The sequence below is a fragment of the Pan paniscus genome, chromosome 1, assembly GCF_029289425.2.
Source record: "Pan paniscus chromosome 1, NHGRI_mPanPan1-v2.0_pri, whole genome shotgun sequence".
Taxonomy (NCBI): domain Eukaryota; kingdom Metazoa; phylum Chordata; class Mammalia; order Primates; family Hominidae; genus Pan; species Pan paniscus.
The window spans coordinates 201,673,664-201,692,562 of record NC_073249.2 but is presented as its reverse complement, the minus strand read 5'-3'; the positions used below and the strand labels follow the sequence as shown (position 1 = coordinate 201,692,562).

General features: G+C 45.1%; 1 protein-coding gene across 4 annotated transcripts; it reads right to left on the bottom strand.

Moving 5' to 3' along the window:
* Positions 1–746: 746 nt before the first annotated feature.
* On the bottom strand, positions 747–6,044 carry RSRP1 (arginine and serine rich protein 1). 4 transcript variants are annotated; one of them, XM_003810784.6, is made up of 5 exons: positions 5,815–6,020; positions 4,956–5,538; positions 3,664–3,815; positions 2,051–2,134; positions 747–1,202 (listed from the first exon to the last, which is right to left on the bottom strand). In XM_003810784.6, exons 2-5 carry the CDS (start codon positions 5,470–5,472, stop codon positions 1,086–1,088), a joined length of 870 nt encoding a protein of 289 aa, XP_003810832.1. In that variant the 5' UTR covers positions 5,473–5,538; positions 5,815–6,020; the 3' UTR covers positions 747–1,085. The 4 variants fall into 4 exon arrangements, with proteins under 4 accessions (XP_003810832.1, XP_063450035.1, XP_063450032.1 ...); XM_063593965.1 differs by lacking the exon at positions 747–1,202 and adding an exon at positions 2,968–3,012 and having other exon boundaries at positions 2,057–2,738; positions 5,815–6,003; XM_063593962.1 differs by lacking the exon at positions 747–1,202 and having other exon boundaries at positions 2,057–3,012; positions 5,815–6,044.
* Positions 6,045–18,899: the final 12,855 nt, after the last annotated feature.

Genomic DNA, 18,899 nt, shown 5'->3' with positions numbered 1-18,899 from the left:
GTGAGTGGAGACTGTGCCACTGCACTCCAGCCTGGGTAAGACAGAGAGACTCGGTCTCCAAAAAAAAATCCTTCCCAGTTACAGTAGCACCAATAAATTTCAAATTAAGAGTTTATTTAGAATACTTTGGCCGGGTGCAGTGGCTCACACCTGTAATCCCTGCTCTTTGGTAGGCCAAGGCGGGTGGATCACAAGGTCAGGAGATAGAGACCATCCTAACACAGTGAAACCCCATCTCTACTAAAAATACAAAAAAATTAGCCAAGCGTGGTGGCAGGCGCCCGTAGTCCCAGCTACTCAGGAGGCTGAGGCAGGAGAATGGCGTGAACCCAGGTGGAGCTTGCAGTGAGCCCAGATCGCACCACTGCACTCCGTCTCAAAAAAAGTTTATTTAGAATACTTTTGAAAGCATAATAATTTTAACTATACCTCAGATTTTACAGCTTAATGAGGCATTCTATTCCTCCTCTTTCTGGCTTAGTTTCTTGCCTTGAAGCCCAGTATTCCATAAATTTTTTAGGGCAATTTTTCAAGTTGAAGTATTGACCTCAATTGGGAATATTGTTAAAATTCAGTTTCTAATTCAGCAGGTCTAGGGTAGGGACTTGAGATTCAGCATTTCTCAAAATCCCAGGTAGGGCCAGTCAGCCTTGGACTTGGGATTAACAGGGCTTTAATCAACACACACCTCCTTATATCTCTACATTAAATAAAGATCCATTAGGTTATATATATACAATAAAGACTGTAAGAATGAAAACAAATTTATTAAATATACAAAACAGGAATACAGTTCAATTACTGTGTCTAAAAAATTTCATTTTTACATAACCAAGACAATATTTACAACTATATACAAAAGACTCCCACCTGTGCATAACCTTTGGTCCATCTGTGCTATCTCTCATATCTACAAGAGAAACCTAAAATGTTAATATTTGAGTGTTAAGTATTTACATGTTTTTGTGTTGGTTTTTAAATGCACAAGTACCCCTGAATGGCTCAAAGGGATGGGATAATGCTAGAAACACTAACTTGCAATAAAGTGCAGTTTTCATGCAAACTTAGCCATCAGTTTTCTTCTTTTAGATAGGTATCCACAGTCCATATGGACTTTTTTTCTGATCTATTTTTGGTGATCTTGAAGATGCCTCTTCTGTGGCAGCTTTAGCTGATTTTTGTATTGGCTTTGCTACAGAATTCTGTAAAAGAACAAATTCAGTCAGCTTCCCAAACATACATTGTACACTTTTTTCACACAAAAAAGTACATTAAATAATCCCATGTATGAGCCTTAGAGATATTATCAATTGCTGGGCGTGCTGGCTCACGCCTGTAATCCCAGCACTTTGGGAGGCTGACACGGGCGGATCACGAGGTCAGATGTAGACCATCCTGGCCAACATGGTGAAACCCTGTCTCCTAAAAATACAAAAATTAGCCGGGCGTGGTGGCATGCGCCAGTAGTCTCAGCTACTCGGAAGGCTGAGGCAGGAGAATCGCTTGAACCCAGGAGGCAAGCAGAGGCTGCAGTGAGCCAAGATTGCACCACTACACTCCAGCCTGGGCGACAGAGCAAGACTCTGTCTCAAAAAAAAAAAAAAAAAAGGATTATCAACCAAACACATGGTGTGAACGTTAATTGTAGCTTGATTCAAAAAGTGAAGTGAAGATACTGGGGCAGCAGGGAGACACTGGACATACACAAGATACACAAGGTATAATGATTTTGAGGCTTCGTTTTTGAAACTCTTATTTTTAAAACATTGTGATTAAGGAGTATTCTAAAGATTTCCCTTTAAAATATTTCAATAAAAAAGGGGGGACACTTAAAAGAATGGCAAAATATCGGAACTAATGTGAATGTTATATATATTATGAACCCATTATAATGGCCACTTATAAAAGTGGCTCAAAAACAAATGATTTTAATTCTATTTAAAAAGTGTGTCAGTAGGCCCCCAACTATCACCACAAAGATAAAAACACAAAGATGCAAAAATACATCCTAAATCCAATTTTTGAGTGTTCAATGCCTGGATATACTTACATTAGAGCTAAAAGCTATGCTTCTTTGCTGGGTAGGTTTTTCATTGGGATTTCGAGTTCCATCTTCTGTTACCTTTTCCGACAGCTAGACAGGTTAAGAAAAAGTGTAATTTTAAAACACATACCCTTGGTTTCTAAATCCTATATTAAAAAATAGCCTAATTGTATACAAAATTTAGTTGTAGACACAAAAATCAACTTGGATCTAACAGCCTAAGTAACAGAACTATTGAGTTTTCCCCTTAACAAAACTGATTTAATATTAGGCTTAAGACACTCTTCCCATAATTATTTTACTTCCCTGCTGGCAAATTTAAACTAATTTTTTAATCAGTTTTCTCAGGTTGAATCAAGTTAACTTTTGAAAAGTAAAGCCACATCAGAAAATACGTTTTAAGAAACTAAGGCATTTGCCAGTTAGGCACCTAATTGTCTGAACGAAGACCTTGTCTACTAATACTGAGCAAACCCACATCTGGGCCCAATTACACAGATTCATTTAGATACAGCATCTTTTTTTTTTTTTTTTTTTTTTTAAGCCCCCGAGACGCGAGTCTTGCTCTGTCACCCAGGCTGGAGTGAAAAGTACAGTGCAATTTGCTAATGCACATCCTGCACATTTCTGGAGAATTATAATAAACTTATCTGCAAGTGAAGCAGGCCTCCTCTTCTGTAATCTCTCAAAACATCTGGAATATATTGCACATATTATGAAAGGGACATCTTTTTCACAGATGCCCCACCGTTACAACGTGTACCTTTGCTTAGTTTAAAAATTGACTTTAATACTTTATGCAAATAGTACCTGTCCCAAATTCTAGCATGCACATGGATCTACCAACAAAAAAACTAAGTTTTCAGTGTGTGAACATAAACTTCAAATTAAACCTCTGATGCTTTAGCCCATGTATCAATTACCAACAGATTATCTTCATCAATGTCTGCAGACCACATTCATGATTTCTATAAGACAGAAATAGAGCAGATAAACTATACTGTATATGCTGAGTACAGAATTTGTGGGAACATAATGCTGCAAATGAAAGCTACAAACACTCTGTAAATCGCTTAGAAAAACTAGTAATAGAAATCACCAAAGTACCAGCTAATAACGGTGTTATAAGAGTACAGTGTTAACTGAAAATGAAAAAAATAAATGTATTTTTTGAGACAGGGGCTCGCTCTGCTGCCCAGGCTAGAGTGCAATGGTGCCATCTTGGCTCACTGCAACCTTAGCATCCTAGGCTCAAAGATCCTCCTGCCTCAGCCTCCCAAACAGCTGGGACTACAGGCATGCACCACCATGCCTGGCTAATTTTTGTATTTTTTGTAAACACGCGGTTTTGCCACATTGCCCAGGCTAGTCTTGAACTCCTGGACTCAAGCCATCTGCCTCATTACAGGCATGAGGCACCATGCACGGCCAAATAAAGCTCATTAATCTCCCATTTTCATGGGTATGACATTGCCTATCTTCAGATTTGCTACTTTGAATTTAGCATATTACATACATCTCTAGACTTCCCAAAAAGTATAATCTAAGATATAAGTGGCTAATCAGATTTGACAGTTGGCTTTCTGAAAGTTTTGTTCCGACAAACCTAGAATACTTACTTCAGGCTTTGCACCATTACTTGATACACCTATTCCACGGCTTGTTTCTTTGGCTAAAGCAACAGTTCTGAGACTAGCTGGCAAGTCAATGTTGGTTGTTCCTAAAGCTTTTGCTGCATTGGTTTTTGCTATTTCTAACAGCTCCATTCGATCTAAAAAAAAAAAAAAAAGAGAGACTTTAAAATACTCATTAATCTGGTAGTTATTTCCCAAGAGAACTCAGAATTACACAATAAATATGTTATTTTGTGGTATTAAATATATTAAGTCACTTGTTTTATAATAGATAAACTAAGGTTGCCCTTGAACACTAGTAGCTGTGCTCGTCCACTTTATACTTGTTTTTCTTCCCCCTTACTAAATGCAGATAGAAAGTACCACAGTGTTTGAGAGACTGTAAACCCCAAGTGTGCGCGAGGGTTCCATATGCGTCCTGGCACCAATCCCCCGAGTGAACAGAGGGACAACTGTGTAACTTTATTCACTGAAAATTCTATTCTCCAGCTCATTTCTTGCTGAAAAGAATAAAATTCTTAAATTATCTCAACAATTAGTTTTCAGTTTTCTTAAGGCCTGAGCATCCTATTATTTTGTCTTTTTGTTGTACTTAATTTTCTCTAGCTAATAGTGATATTATTTTGCTTTCTCTTCAAAGATGTATTTCTGAAAACCAGGGTTTTCTGCTATAGATTCTTTATATAATTATCACAACCACTGAACCAATACTGATACACTACTAAAGTGTATTTCCACCACCACCCCCGGCTAATTTTTGTACTTTTACTAGACAGTGAGCTATGTTGGCCAGGCTGGTATGGAACGCCTGGCCTCAAGTGACCCACCCGCCTACGCCCCCCAAAGTGCTGGGATTACAGACGTGAGCCACCGCGCCCGGCCTCCTAGGTCATTTAGGATACTCGACAATCCAATTTTATTCAGTAATAATGTCAACTAAAAGAAGGCGTGTTTTGATATTGTTCTTCCCAATCACGTTAACTTAGAACCTTTAACTTAATCATAACATTTAAAAGGCTCCACCCACTAAGAACAGTCAGCCAATAGGAAAAAAGTTCCCTACATCCTGAGCCATTTAACATCCAGTTGACCTTTAACCCTAAAGAGAATGCTGTCCACTTAAATACAGGTAATGTCCTCCCTCTTTCCTCCAACAAAAAAGATTTCGGGCACTAAAGGAACTAATATTGAAACTACACAGCAACGTTGGTTCCCTAGCCTACTCATATACTGTCGCCATACATTACCACAAATGGAAAGGCAAATGACCCACCCACCTTTTTCACTTAAGCGAAAGGGGGTTCTGCTCCGCGACCTCGTCCTGGATCTGTCCCTCCATCTGCTGTGCTGCTCCGGGTACACTGTGCGACCAAAGCCGTAGTAGCGCTGCCCCCGCGCGATCGCGTACGCCCTGCCGCAGTACGACCTTCCCCGAGAGCGCGACCTGCTACGGGACCGGGACCGGGACCGCGAAGGAGACCGGTAGTATCTCCTGGAGAACCCGTAGCGCCTCTCTCGGTAACGGCGGCTGCGGGATCGCGACCGGCTCCGCGAGTATGACCGCGAGTAGCGCCTGTACTTCCGCTGGTGGCGCCTTCGGGAACGGGACCTTGACCTGCTCCTCCGACTCCTGGACGAAAACCGGCTCGAGACGCGGGAATGGGACCGAGAGCTTCTGGAAAAAGAGCGGCTCCTAGACCGCGACGAGCGCCGGCTGGACCCGACCGACCGCGAAGTCGAGGGCGAATCCTCCTGCGGCGAGCCTGGCCACATGTCGTTCACGTAGTTGGACATCTTCACCTGCGGCTTTAGCCTGCGCTTTCTCCGGAAAGGATCCCGCAAGCCTCAACTCAGGACTTCCTAAAAAACCGAGAGAAAAACAAGTCGAGTCGCGGAAGCCGGCGCCTGGCCACCCGGAAGCCACAGTCGGGGAACCTCCGGGAGGCGGAGCCACGGCGCGGGCGGCGACCGCCGCGACAGGAACCGAGCCCTAGAAACCCCGCTCGGCGCCCTGAGGCCGCAGCCTTGAAGCAAAACGCTGCGTTCCCCAAACGCGGGGCCCGGCACGTTTCCCGTCCCTCACTCCAGAGAGACCACTGCGGTGGTCCTGAGAGACCCCGTCAGCAGAAAACTTACCGCAGGCCGTCGACGCCTCCCTCACGACTGAGAGAAAGGCCCAACAGACGCCTTCCTTTCGAAACGTAAGACGAAGTGGGGCTTTACGTCCCTGCTTTCGAACGGCGAATTCCAAAACCTCCCCCTCCGACGTCCGGATGCGCACTGAGGGACTACGTTAGCAGACGCGTCAAAAGTACCAGAAGCTGGCCCCCAGCGCATGCGCAGAGATGTTCCGTGGTGGGCGTGGCTCTCCTCTTGCCCAACCACCGCCCTGCCTCCTCCCTCCCCAAGCCGCGCCCTGTGCCTCGCGCGCTTGCCTCCAGGGTGCGCATGCGCGATGGGGCTCCAGGGGGCGGTGCTTGATACATCAGGGTGTCCCGTTGCCCTTGGCTTCCCCCCCGATCTGAGATCATTGCGGGACCGACCCAGTCACCAGAAAACTTCGAAGATGGGACGGCCCCGCGTGGGGCTACACCAGGCTCTGGCCTCACTGCACGGGCGGGGCTGGACGTCAGTGCCGGGCGGGGAGTAGGGCCGGGAGGGGAGCGGCTGCAGGCTGGAGAGGGCTCGCAGCCGGGCTGGGAGCTGGGGCCGTCTGACGGGCTGGTGCCCACAGGGTCGTTGCCGCCACCCACCGGCAAGTCGCAGACCCGGCCTGAGCCTCCCTGGACCCTTTCTGGCCTCTTCCTCCTGTCCTAGGTACCGCGGCGCCAGGAGAAGGCGACCGCGTCCACACCCCGCCATGACATAGAAGGGACCGCACCCTCCCCCGGAACACCCCAAGATCCCTGGAAATGCAGTATTAACATAGAAAAGATGTTTTACTTCCATGTTTTGGCTAGGAAGGTAATAAGGTCGAAACAAAATAAAAAGACTCAAAACTGACCTTTAATCTGGGGATAATAATGAAGTCTGCGATATCTCTTCCAAAAACTGTGTTTGGTGTGAGTGTAAACAAAGGTGACTATTTTACTTCTAGGGATCTACAAATGGTATGCATTTCAAACACTTCTTGTAATAAAGCATAACAATTGCCTTGAAAATTGTGGGTTAATTGCCTTTTTTTTTTTTTCTTTGAGACAGGGTCTCACTCGCCCAGGCTGGAGTGTGGTGGGGCCATCACGGTTCACTGCAGCCCAGGCTCCCGAAGAGCTGGAACTACAGGCATGCATCACCATGCTAATTTTTGCACTTTTTTACCCACGGGATCTAACTGTGTTGCCCAGGCTGGTCTCCAACTCCTGGGCTCAAGCGATTCTTCCGCCTCAGCCTCCTGAAGTTTCGGGATTACAGGCGTGAGCCACTTTGCCCAGCCTATACACTTCTTTACAAGTACATTTTGACAAAAGCCACTTTCTTTAGAGGGAGATACAAACTCACTCATCTCTTGTTCATCTTCACCCCATATCTCCGCAGTTCATCCACATCTCCTGAGGATGCATCATGATGGAAGTAGTTCTTAAACAGTTTCTTCTCTAAATCTCAAGACAGTGAAGATACAATGCCCATCCATCAGAAACCTTTGCCGAAAGTTCTCATAAAGCTGTGTGAGTGGACAGAAAAATAACACGAGGCCAGGCGCGGTGGCTCACGCTTGTAATTCCAGCACTTTGGGAGGCCGAAGCGGGAAGATCACCTAAGATGAGGAGTTCGAGACCAGCCTGGCCAATATGGCAAAACCCCATCTCTACTAAAAATGCAAAAATTAGCTTGACATGGTGGCGGGCGCCTGTAATCCCAGCTACTCGGGAGGCTGAGGCAGGAGAATTGCTTGAACCTGAGAGGCGGAGGTTGCAGTGAGCTGAGATTGCAACATTGCAATCCAACCTGGGCAACAAGAGCAAAACTCCGTCTCGAAACAAATAATAATAATAACAACACGAGTTTCACATTTGTCAAGTATAAAAATGATGTGTTAGGGGAACTAAAGTTAAAGTATACTTATGGTACAGTTTTGAGCTCTTGGTTATGAATAGGAAAGGATGGAACAAGTCTCCGTAGACAGTTCAAAGTATCAGTCAATGTGTGCCTAAAAAATGGTGACCAGAAAAATCCTAATTTTTTTTTTTTTTAAGACAGTCTCGCTTTGGCGCCCAGGCTGGAATGCAGTGGTGTGATCTTGGGCTCACTGCAACCTCTGCATACTGGGTTCACACAATTCTTGTGCCTCAGTCTCCCGAGCATCTGGGTTTACAGACGTGCACCATCATGCCCAGCTAATTTTTTTTGTATTTTTAGTAGAGATGGGTTTTCGCCATGTTGGCCAGGCTAGTCTTGAACTCCTGACCTCAAGTGATCTGCCTGCCTCGGCCTCCCAAAGTGCTGGGATTACAGGCGTGAGCCACTGTGCCCAGCAAATCCTGGATATTAACAGGATTTTGGAAACAATGGGAAACATTACTTTGCCCTCGTGCAGAATGCTGGTGTATTTGTCTCAAAAACATACGCGGTCTACCTGAGTTAAAGTCTGCAAAGTCACCTTCCTTTATTTCTCTAAACAATATATATTCTCTGAGCATCTATCCACTCACCTAATGAAAAAAATTCAACTTTAGTTATTAGAACATCTAGCACCGAATTTGTAGGCTAATGTAGGCAGAAATAACATCTTTACAATAGCAAATCTTCCCATCTAAGAATGTGACAATGTTGTAAACAAGCGAGTTATAGAGAAACGCCACACTTGGAGACAAATTATGGAGTCCTTTATTAGCCGGCGACCGAGAGACAGCTAGCGCTCAAAATTCTCTCGGCCCTGAAGAAGGGGCTAGATTTTCTTTTATACTAAGGTCTAAATAGGGGAGGGGGGTTTAACTGAAGCAGTTTTACAGAAGCAGAATAGGCAAAAAGTTAAAAAAATTAATTGGTTATAGAAGCAGTTACAAAAAATAAACAGTTCCAGGTACAGGGGCTTAAACTATCACTAAGAGATAAATGCAGGGGCTTTAGGTACCTTCCACCGAGCACATTCCCAGGAGCTGCTGGTACAGCCTGCCTCAATATCTTATCAGCAGGTGAATTCCTGGATGTGCTTGGAGTCAGCTTGCACTAGTTACTCCCTTAGGGGGATAAAGGGGGCTGCAAGCAAAGAAACTAAAATGGAGTCTGTCCAGCTCTCTCTGCTAGGAGAGAGTCACTCAGGTTTAAACAAGGTAGGGTATCACAACAAGTTTTAAATGTGCCATTTAAGTTGGTTTTTTTGTTTATGTCCTTCATTATGGCTGGCAAACCAATCGCCTCCCAAACATGTCCATTCCCTAATTTCCTGGAACCTGTGAATATGTTACCTTAAGGTGACAAAAGGAGTTATGCAGATGTAATTAAGGTTAAGGATCTGGAGATGAGATTATTCTGAAGTATCTGGGTAGGCCCAATCTAATCTCAGGAGAGAGTCAAAGCATGAGAAGAATTCCATGCCCTGTTGCTGCTTCTGAAATGTAGGGGCGGGCCAGGCGCGGTGGCTAACGCCTGTAATCCCAGCACTTTGGGAGGCCAAGGCAGGCGGATCACCAGGTCAGGCATTTGAGACCAGCCTGGTCAACATGGTGAAACCCCATCTCTACTAAAAATACAAAAATTAGCCGGGTGAGGTGGCGTCCGCCTGTAATCCCAGCTACTCAGGAGGCTGAGGCAAGAGAATCACTTGAATCCAGGAGGCGGAGGTTGCAGTGAGCTGAGATCACACCACTGCACTTCAGCCTGGGCAACACAGCGAGACTCCATCTCAAAGAAAAAAATAATTAAAAAAAAAAAAAGAAAGAAATGTAGGGGCTTATGTGCAAGGGCAGGGAGAGAACTCCAGGGGCTAATGGTGGCTTCCAGCTGACAGCCAGGAAACAGACCTCAATCCCACATCATAGAACTGAATTCGGCCAACACATGGATGAGCAAGTGTTGGGGATCTTCCCCTAGAGCCTCCAAAAAGAAACAAAATGTGACTGACACCTTGACTTTAATCTGGTGAGACTCCTCACCTATAGAACTATGAGATATTAAATTTAGGTTGTTTTAAGCCACTAACATTATGGTTATTTATTACCACAGCAATAGGAAAATAAAACATTCAGTATAATTTATAGTTTTCCTTTTTTTTTTTTCTTTTTTGAGACGGAGTTTCACTCTGTTGCCCAGGCTGCAGTGCAATGGCGCAATTTTGGCTCACTGCAACCTCCACCTCCTGGGTTCAAGCGATTCTCCTGCCTCAGCCTCCTGAGTAGCTGGGACTACAGGCGTGCACCGCACCCAGTTAATTTTTGTATCTTTAGTACAGATGGGGTTTCACCATGTTGGCCAGGCTGGTCTTGAACTGACCTCAGGTGATCTGCCTACCTTGGCCTCCCAAAGTGCTGAGATTACAGGCATGAGCCACCATACCCGGGCTTTTTATTTATTTATTTATTTATTTTGAGACAAGGTCTTGCTTTTTTGCCTAGGCTGGAGTGCAGTAGTGCAGTCACAACTCATTGCAGCCTTCTCAGGCTTAAGTGATCTTCCCAGCTCAGCTGCCTGAGTAGCTGGGACTACAGGCCTACACCACTACACACAGCTAATTTTATTTTTTGTAGAGATAGGGTCTCCATTATGTGACTAAGGCTGGTAATTAACTCCTAGGCTCAAGCAATCCTCCCACCTCAACCTCCCCAGTTGCTGGGATTATAGGCATGGGCCACCACACACCCCAGCCGTATAGCATTTTTCTTTCTTTCTTTTTTTTTTTTTTTGAGACAGAGTCTTGATCCATGGCCCAGGCTGGAGTGCAGTGGCACAATTTCAGCTCACTGCAACCTTCGCCTCCTGGGTTCAAGCAATTCCTCTGTTTCAGCTTCCCAAGTAGCTGGGACTACAGGCGCACACCACCATGCCCGGCTAATTTTCATATTTAGCGGGATTTCATCATATTGGTCAGGACAGGATTTCACCATATTGGTCAGGCTGGTCTTGAACTCCTGACCTTATGTGATTCACCAGCCTCGGCCTCCCAAACTGCTGGAATTACAGGCGTGAGCCACTGCGCCCGGCACCTATAGCATTTTTCATACACATCTTGCACATATCTTGTTAGGTATATTCTGAATTTTTTTTTTTTTTTGAGACAGAGTCTCGCTCTGTCGCCCAGGCTGGAGTGCAGTGGCACGATCTCAGATCACTGCAACCTCCACCTCCTGGGTTCAAGTGATTCTCCTGCCTCAGCCTCCCAAGTAATGGGAATTACAGGCACGTACCACCACACCAGGCTAAGTTTTTGTATTTTTAGTAGAGACAGGGTTTCACTGTGTTAGCCAGAATGGTCTCGAACTCATGACTTCGTGATCTGCCCACCTCGGCCTCCCAAAGTGCTAGGATTACAGGCGTGAGCCACCACACAAGGTCGTATTCTGAAATATTTTAACAATATTTGTAGAATGTGAATAAGATTTTTGTTCTTAGATGTTCACTTTGGTTTTTGTTTGTTTTTGTTTTTGTTTTTGTTTTGAGATGGAGGCTTGCTCTGTTGCCCAGGCTGTAGTGCAGTGGCACAATCTCAGCTCACTGCAACCTCCACCTCCCAGGTTCAAGCAATTCTCCTGCCTCAGCCTCCCAAGTAGCTGGGATTACAGGCACCCGCCACCACACCTGGCTAATTTTGGTATTTTTAGTAGAGATGGGGTTTCACCATGTTGGCCAGGCTGATCTCGAACTCCTGGCCTCAGGTGATCTGCCTGCCTCGGCCTCCCAAAGTGCTGGGATTACAGGCATGAGCCACTGTGCCCTGCCTAGATGTCCACTTTGTTTTAAATGTTTCAGCAGGTGAACTATACCTCCTAGCTGAGTTAGATGAATAACATCTAGCTGAGTTTTTAAAGCCAATATGAAGTTGTTTTCCTTGATAGGTAAATTCAACCCTTTTACATTTGTTGGAACAAGTGCAGTGTTGACCTTATCCCTTTTATTGGTGTCTATTATTCATTACAGACTTTGTTTTTTTCACTTTTTCCCATTTATTTTGCCAGCTTATCAAGTATCTTTTTTCCTCCCATCCACTGTTTTTTGTTTTTTGTTTTTGAGACGGAGTCTCACTCTGTTGCCCAGGCTGGAGTGCAGTGGTGCGATCTCGGCTCACTGCAAGCTCCACCTTCTGGGTTCACGGCATTCTTCTGCCTCAACCTCCCGAGTAGCTGGGACTACAGGCACCTGCCACCACACCCGGCTAATTGTTTTTTATATTTTTAGTGGAGACAGGGTTTCACCGTATTAGCCAGGATGGTCTCGATCTCCTGACCTCGTGATCCACCCGCCTCGGCTTCCCAAAGTGCTGGGATTACAGGCATGAGCCACCGCGCTCAGCCCCATCCACTGTTTTTTAAAGGTTCTACAATGTTTCATCGTTGCCATTAATGGTTATCTTTTTATTGCTACCAAACATACTTAACTAAGCCTGTTCCTCCTTCTCTTGTCTCTCCTTTCTCAAATATTTATAGAATATTTATTGATTTATTTTATTAGGTGCTGTTGGGTAGGTTAAGAAAAATTTAGTCATCCTTTACCTACCAAAATTAAAATTTATATATTTTTTTGAGACAGAGTTTCACTCTTGTTGCCCAGGCTGGAGTGCAATGGCTTGATCTTGGCTCACTGCAACCTCTGCCTCCCGGATTCAAGCAATTCTCCTGCCTCAGCCTCCTGAGTAGCTGGGATTACAGGCTTGTGCCACCATGCCTGGCTTATTTTGTATTTTAGTAGAGACGGGGTTTCTCCATGTTGGTCAGGCTGATCTCCAACTCCCAACCTCAGGTGATCCGCCCACCTCAACCTCCCAAAGTGCTGGGATTACAGGCGTGAGCCACTGCGCCCGGCTCAAAGTTAATATTTTTGTTAATTTTAATGACAAAACTAATTTTTTATCAGGTAAAGGAATCCAAAGATGTATACAAGCTAACGATCATTCCCTAGAGGTATAGAATCCTCTAAAAGAGGTCTCCATCCTTCTTCCTCATATCTTAGAGATAACCAATGTTAACAGTTTAACGAGTGCCCTTCCACAGTTTTCTTCAAGACATGTCAAATATACCCACATATAGTTTTTTTTTTTTTTTTGAGACAGAGTCTCGCTCTCTTGCCCAGACTGAAGTGCAGTGGTGCAATCTCGACTTACTGCCACCTCTGCCTCCCTGGTTCAAGTGATTCCCATGCCCCAGCCTCCCAAGCAGCTGGGAGTACAGGTGCACGCCACCACGCCTGGCTAATTTTTGTTGCTGTTGTTGTTTTGTGCGACAGAGTCTCACTCTCTCACTCAGGCTGGAGTGCAGTGGCATGATCTCGGTTCACTGCAACCTCCCTCTCCCAGGTTCAAGTGATTCTCGTGCCTCAGCCTCCCAAGTAGCAGGGATTACAGGCACATGCACCACACCTGGCTAATTTTTTTTTTTTCAGTAGAGACATGTTCTGTGTGGGGAGTGCACAGGTACAAGCAAACACACAGCACTCACACATAAGTGCAGATTGTAAACTACTTTAGGTTCATTTAAGTATAAAATAGAAGGTGCATTGAGCAAATAGCAGTGAGGAAAAAAAAACAATCAGCATATATACACTCACCAGACAATGGAGGATTCATCACCAGACCGGGAAGCAACGGCCTGGGCTCCAGAGTCAGCCACTGGTCCATGCACAGAGAAGGAGAGGTCTCGTGGAGCTTCAGCGTAGTCTGGGACCCTGACCTTTTTTTTTTTTTTTTTTTTTTGAGACGGAGTTTCACTCTTGTTGCCCAGGCTGGAGTGCAATGGCACGATCTCGGCTCACTGCAACCTCCGCCTCCTGGGTTCAAGGGATTCCCCTGTCTGAGTCTCCTGAGTAGCTGGGATTACAGGTGCCAGCAACTACGCCCAGCTAATTTTTGGTATTTTTAGTAGGATGGGGGGTTTCACCATATTGGTCAGGCTGGTCTCGAACCTCTGACCTCAGGTGATCCGCCCACCTTGGCCTCCCAAAGTGCTGGGATTACAGGCATGAGCCATCGCACCTGGCCTGACCTTTTTATAGTATTCTTTTTGGCATGAGGCCTAGGCACAAGGGCCTTTTGTCATGGGACTCAAGGAACACGGAAAGGTCAGCCTATTTTCAAGGTTTTGTTTATTGCCTCGAGGCAGATGATGTATTTATCAGAACAATCAGTATGTCCATCCGTTCCTGAGCAAGTGCCCAGGGACAGATTTCTGGCACGTAACCATTCCTTGTGTTCAAGTCCAATTGAGTTCAAATTTAATATTTAACTTTTACTCCACAAGAAGGGGTTTCACCATGTTGGCCAGGCTGGTCTCGACCTCTTGACTTCAGGGGATCTGTCCACTTTGGCTTCCCAAACTGCTGGGATTACAGGCATGAGCCACCACACCGGTGCATACAGAATTTTTGATGAATATGGGCTTGTTCTAAACAAGTTGAAACTTATAATCAACATCCTTTAAGAGAAATCACATAGATCTAATGTGTTTTGGTTTATCAGCTGTATCGTATTCCATAGTTTAGAAGTACTAGAAATTGGTCTATCCCATTGTTTTGTTTTTTTGTTTGTTTGTTTTTGAGATGGAGTTTCGCTCTTATTGCCCAGGCTGCACGGTCTCGGCTCACTGCAACCTCCGCCTCCCGGGTTCAAGCGATTTTCCTGACTCAGCCTCCCGAGTAGCTGGGATTACTGACATGCGCGACCACGTCCAGCTAATTTTGTATTTTTAGTAGAGATGGGGCTTCTCCATATTGGTCAGGCTGGTCTCGAACTCCCGACCTCAGGTGATCCGCCCACCTCGCCTCCCAAAGTGCTGGGATTACAGGTGTGAGCCACGGCGCCCGGCCTATGCCCCATTTTTTTATTCATGGACATGCATATGGTTTCCAGTTTTTTCACTAAATACAATGCCTCAGAACCATCCACAGATATCAGAGCAGTCACAGAGCTCCTCCACAGGCCCCTAATCCACAAGCCCAAGGTCAAAGAGCCATGTACAAGACAAAGTTGGAGCAGCTGATTGCAGTGAAAACCCCAGCACTGCTCCAGGAGTTTCCTCCAACGGTGGTGGGGGTCAGCTTAGCTCTTTCAGACAGGATTAGAGGAGCGTATCCAAAGCGTGAGAGCTACAAAGAGGAAAAAGGAGCTCTGAGTGATTTTGACACAGATGATACATTTGTTGATCTTAGATCAGAGATTAGTTGAGATTAGACATCTCCGTTGTTAGGGCTGCTATAGAATCATAGCTACAGTCACCAGTAAAGCATTCAAGGCAATTAACACATCAACAAACATGGCCTTTTTTAGGATTTCCCAAGGAATTCCTGCTGCTGGGTGAACCATCACCCCATAGGAGCTCACTCCACTGTTTGCAATTACTGAGCCTTGGTGTAAGTCAGCTGATCTTCCTACTGCTCCTCTTAGTGATGGTTTCCTGGGTTGGTAGCTGTAGTGTGGAAATATCAGGCTTGCAGTGCTATACAGGAGGCACCCTTGATAAACTTAACACATCTGTTCCCTGCCATGAATACCTAGTATGTGAAGATGCTATCTGTAATATTCACCAGGGAAGCCGATGACTCTGTCCAATTACAGCCACCATATAGAGATATTATGAATAGGTTTTTTGTTTTGTTTTGTTTTGTTTTGAGACGGAGTCTCACTCTGTCACCCCGGCTGGAGTGCGGTGGTGTGGTCTCAGCTCACTGCAACTTCCACCTCCCCAGTTCAAGCGATTCTCCTGCCTCAGCCTCCTGAGTAGCTGGGATTATAGGCGCCTGCCACCATGCCAAGTAATTTTTTGTATTTTTAGTAGGGACGGGGTTTCACTATGTTGACCAGGCTGGTCTCGAACTCCTGATCTCGTGATCTGCCCACCTCGGCCTCCCAAAGCACTGGGATTACAGGCGTGAGCCACCACGCCCAGCCGAATAGTTCTGTATCACATCATTCAGCTTTGGGGGGTGTCTACTGAAACCAAGGCAAGCAAAAGGACAACACACAAACCCAGATATGTATTTGTCAATATTATTCTTGATAAGTCATACAGGTGCAATTACTGGTAGTGTCACTACAACGGAAGAACCGATTGGTGCCTCTGTGTAACTGAGAATGAGACAGTCACGTCCGTGCCTAATGGCCATCTGTATTGCTTGAGGACTGGTCTGCTTTGCACAAAATGTAACTCTTCCACGCACACTTTTGCTCACTAGGGTGTTGCTACTCAGTCAGAAGAGCCATCTCAACCATACCCCCCTTAACATCAGAGGAACCATTATTAACCATATACGGATTATGTTACACAAACTTCACAGGGAATTTAACTTCGGTGATGGCTCAGTCATGGGCAATGGAATAACTGGAGAATGTCAACTGGGTCCAGAACAGAAAAACGAGAAATACTATAGAAGGCTAAGTTACTGATGCTATAAGAGGCTTCCTTTTTGAAGGTTATATGCAGTCTACTTTGTGTCCTGCTCCCCCAAATCCTTTCACGGCCTCTACTTGATCATACTTAATTTTTGCAACTTTGACTCAACAACCAAATGATCACAGGTAATGTCTTAGGAGATTTAGCACTTGTCTGGCCCTGTGTAAAGATGAACTGTTCGATCCTCATCCTGACAACAAATAACCTTTACTTCAAGGTACAATGCAATGAAGCCATTATTTTTACAACCAGTGAAATGGGATCTTATAGAGCAGCAGTCCCCAACCCTTTCGGCAACAGGGACCAGTTTCGTAGAAGACCATTTTTCCACAGCTGGGGGTGGGGGGTTGTTCTGGGATGATTCAAGTGCATTACATTTATTGTGCACTATATTATTATTACATTGTAATATATAATAAAATAGTTATACAACTTGCCATAATGTAGAATCAGTGGGAGCCCTGAGCTTGTTTTCCTGCAACTAGACAGTCCATGTGAGGGGATGGGAGACAGTGACAGATCATTAAGCACTAGATTGTCATAAGGAGTGGCAATCTAGATTCCTCGCATGCACAGAGTTCGCTCCTGTGGGAATCTAATGCTGCGGCTGATCTGACGAGAGGTGGAGCTCAGGCAGTAATGCAAGCGATAGGGAGTGGCTGTGAATACAGATGAAGCTTCACTCACCCACCACCGGCCTCCTGCTGTGCGGCCTCGTTCCTAACTGGCCACAAATGGGGGGTTGGAGACCACCTTCCATTGGCAAAGGGTGATACATATCAACCATTCGGGTCAATAAAACAAATGTGCTCAGAGAACCAGCTCTGAACGTTGTTCCCATGTTCAGCAACTGTTTCGTTAAACGCTATTAATGGATACGTTTTTCCTGGAAGTCTTCTATCCGGATCTTTTTCTTTCTTTTTTTTTTTTTAAGAGACAGAGTCTCACTAGCTCTGTTATCCAGGCCGGAGTGCAGTGGCGCCATCCTAGCTCACTGCAGCCTCAAATTCCTGGGCTCAAACGATCCTCCCGCCTCAGCCTACTGAGTAGCTAGGACTACAGGCATGCGCCACTACACCTGACTAATTTTTAAAAAGAGTGTTTGGTAAAGTCCATGTAGCCCAGGCTGTTCTCACACTCCTGGCCTCAGGCAAGATCTTCCATCCCAGTCAGCTAAAGCACTGCGATTACAGGCATGAGCCACCATGCTGGGTCCCATTGAGATTTTGTTGCTGTTATTAGACAGAGTCTCACTCAGTCACCCAGGATGGAGTGCAGTGGTGTGATCATGGCTCACTACAGCCTCAACCTTCCAGGCTCAGGTGATCCTCCTACCTCAGCTCCCACCAGTAGCTGGTACTACAGGCACACACCACCACCATACCCAGCTAATTTTTTTTGTATTTTTTTGTAGAAATGGGGTTTCACCATGTTGCCCAGGCTAATCTTGAACTCCTGGGCTCAAATGATCCTCCAGCCTTGGCCTCCCAGAATGCTGAGATTACAGGCGTGAGTCACCGTGCCTGGCTGCCCCATCGAGATCTCACAGGAGGCCCTCACGTGCTTGACTTCTTGTATTATGCTATTGGACCTAAATCTGATTTCTCTGGAATGCATCAGGCATCTCACAATGAGTCCACTCACTTGAACAGTTCTTTATGGCGTGTCAAGTTACCTTCACTTGCTTTCCTCAGTCTATTAGACTGGTTTCTGGATTTGACCTTTTGGGCAGCCTGGCTTGGAGGGATATTATGCTTTGTAACACCTGCAACTTCACTGGGAGCCAAAGCCACATGCTGCTTTAAGTAGTATTACTTTTATTGCTATATTACTTTTATTCCTAAAGTGGAACAGCTAGGTCAAAGGAGCTGTGTCATTTAATACACTTCAGTATTGCCTTCCAAAAAAGGTTGTCACAACAATGTATGGGAATGCCTTCTTGATCTCCCAGACAGGTTTTCCTCCAATTATAGGTTATCCTGCTTTCCTGTGCCTCCTATTTTTAGCATTTATCACACTTGTAATTAAATAATTAAGGTTTTAATTTATTTTTAATGTGTGTTTCCTCCCAGAATATAAATTACATAAGGAGAGAAACTTGTTCTTACTCTACCCCAGCATTCCAGACAGTGTATTTCATTTGGCATTCAATTGGTGTTTACTGAATGAACAAATGAAAAAGAATCTCAAATAGGTCTGAAGGGAACAGGCAGAGGGAAGATAATATTTTAGAAACAAAAGTCTTAGCAAACTTGGAGTTAGAAATGCCCATTTTAGAATTTGGGGATAGAAGATAAACTAGCTTGACTAGAGCAAAGGGTTTATTGTGGAGAATTTTGGAAAATAAGGCTGGAGATGCAGATTTTTTTTTTTTTTTTTTTTTTTTTTTTTGAGTCAGAGTCTCGCCCTGTTGCCCAGGTTGAGTGCACTGGTGCAGTCATGGCTCACTGCAGCCTCAACCTCCCAGTCTCAAGTGATCCTCCCACCTCAGCCTCCCAAGTAGCTGGGGCTACAGGCACACGTCTCCATGCCCAGCTAATTTTTTGTTGGTGATGGTATTTTTTGTAGACATGGGGTTTCTCCACATTGCCCAGGCTGGTCTCAAACTCCTAGGCTCAAGTGATCTGCCCACCTCAGTCTCCCAAAGTACTGGGATTACAGGCGTGAGCCACCATACCTGGCCCACAGAAA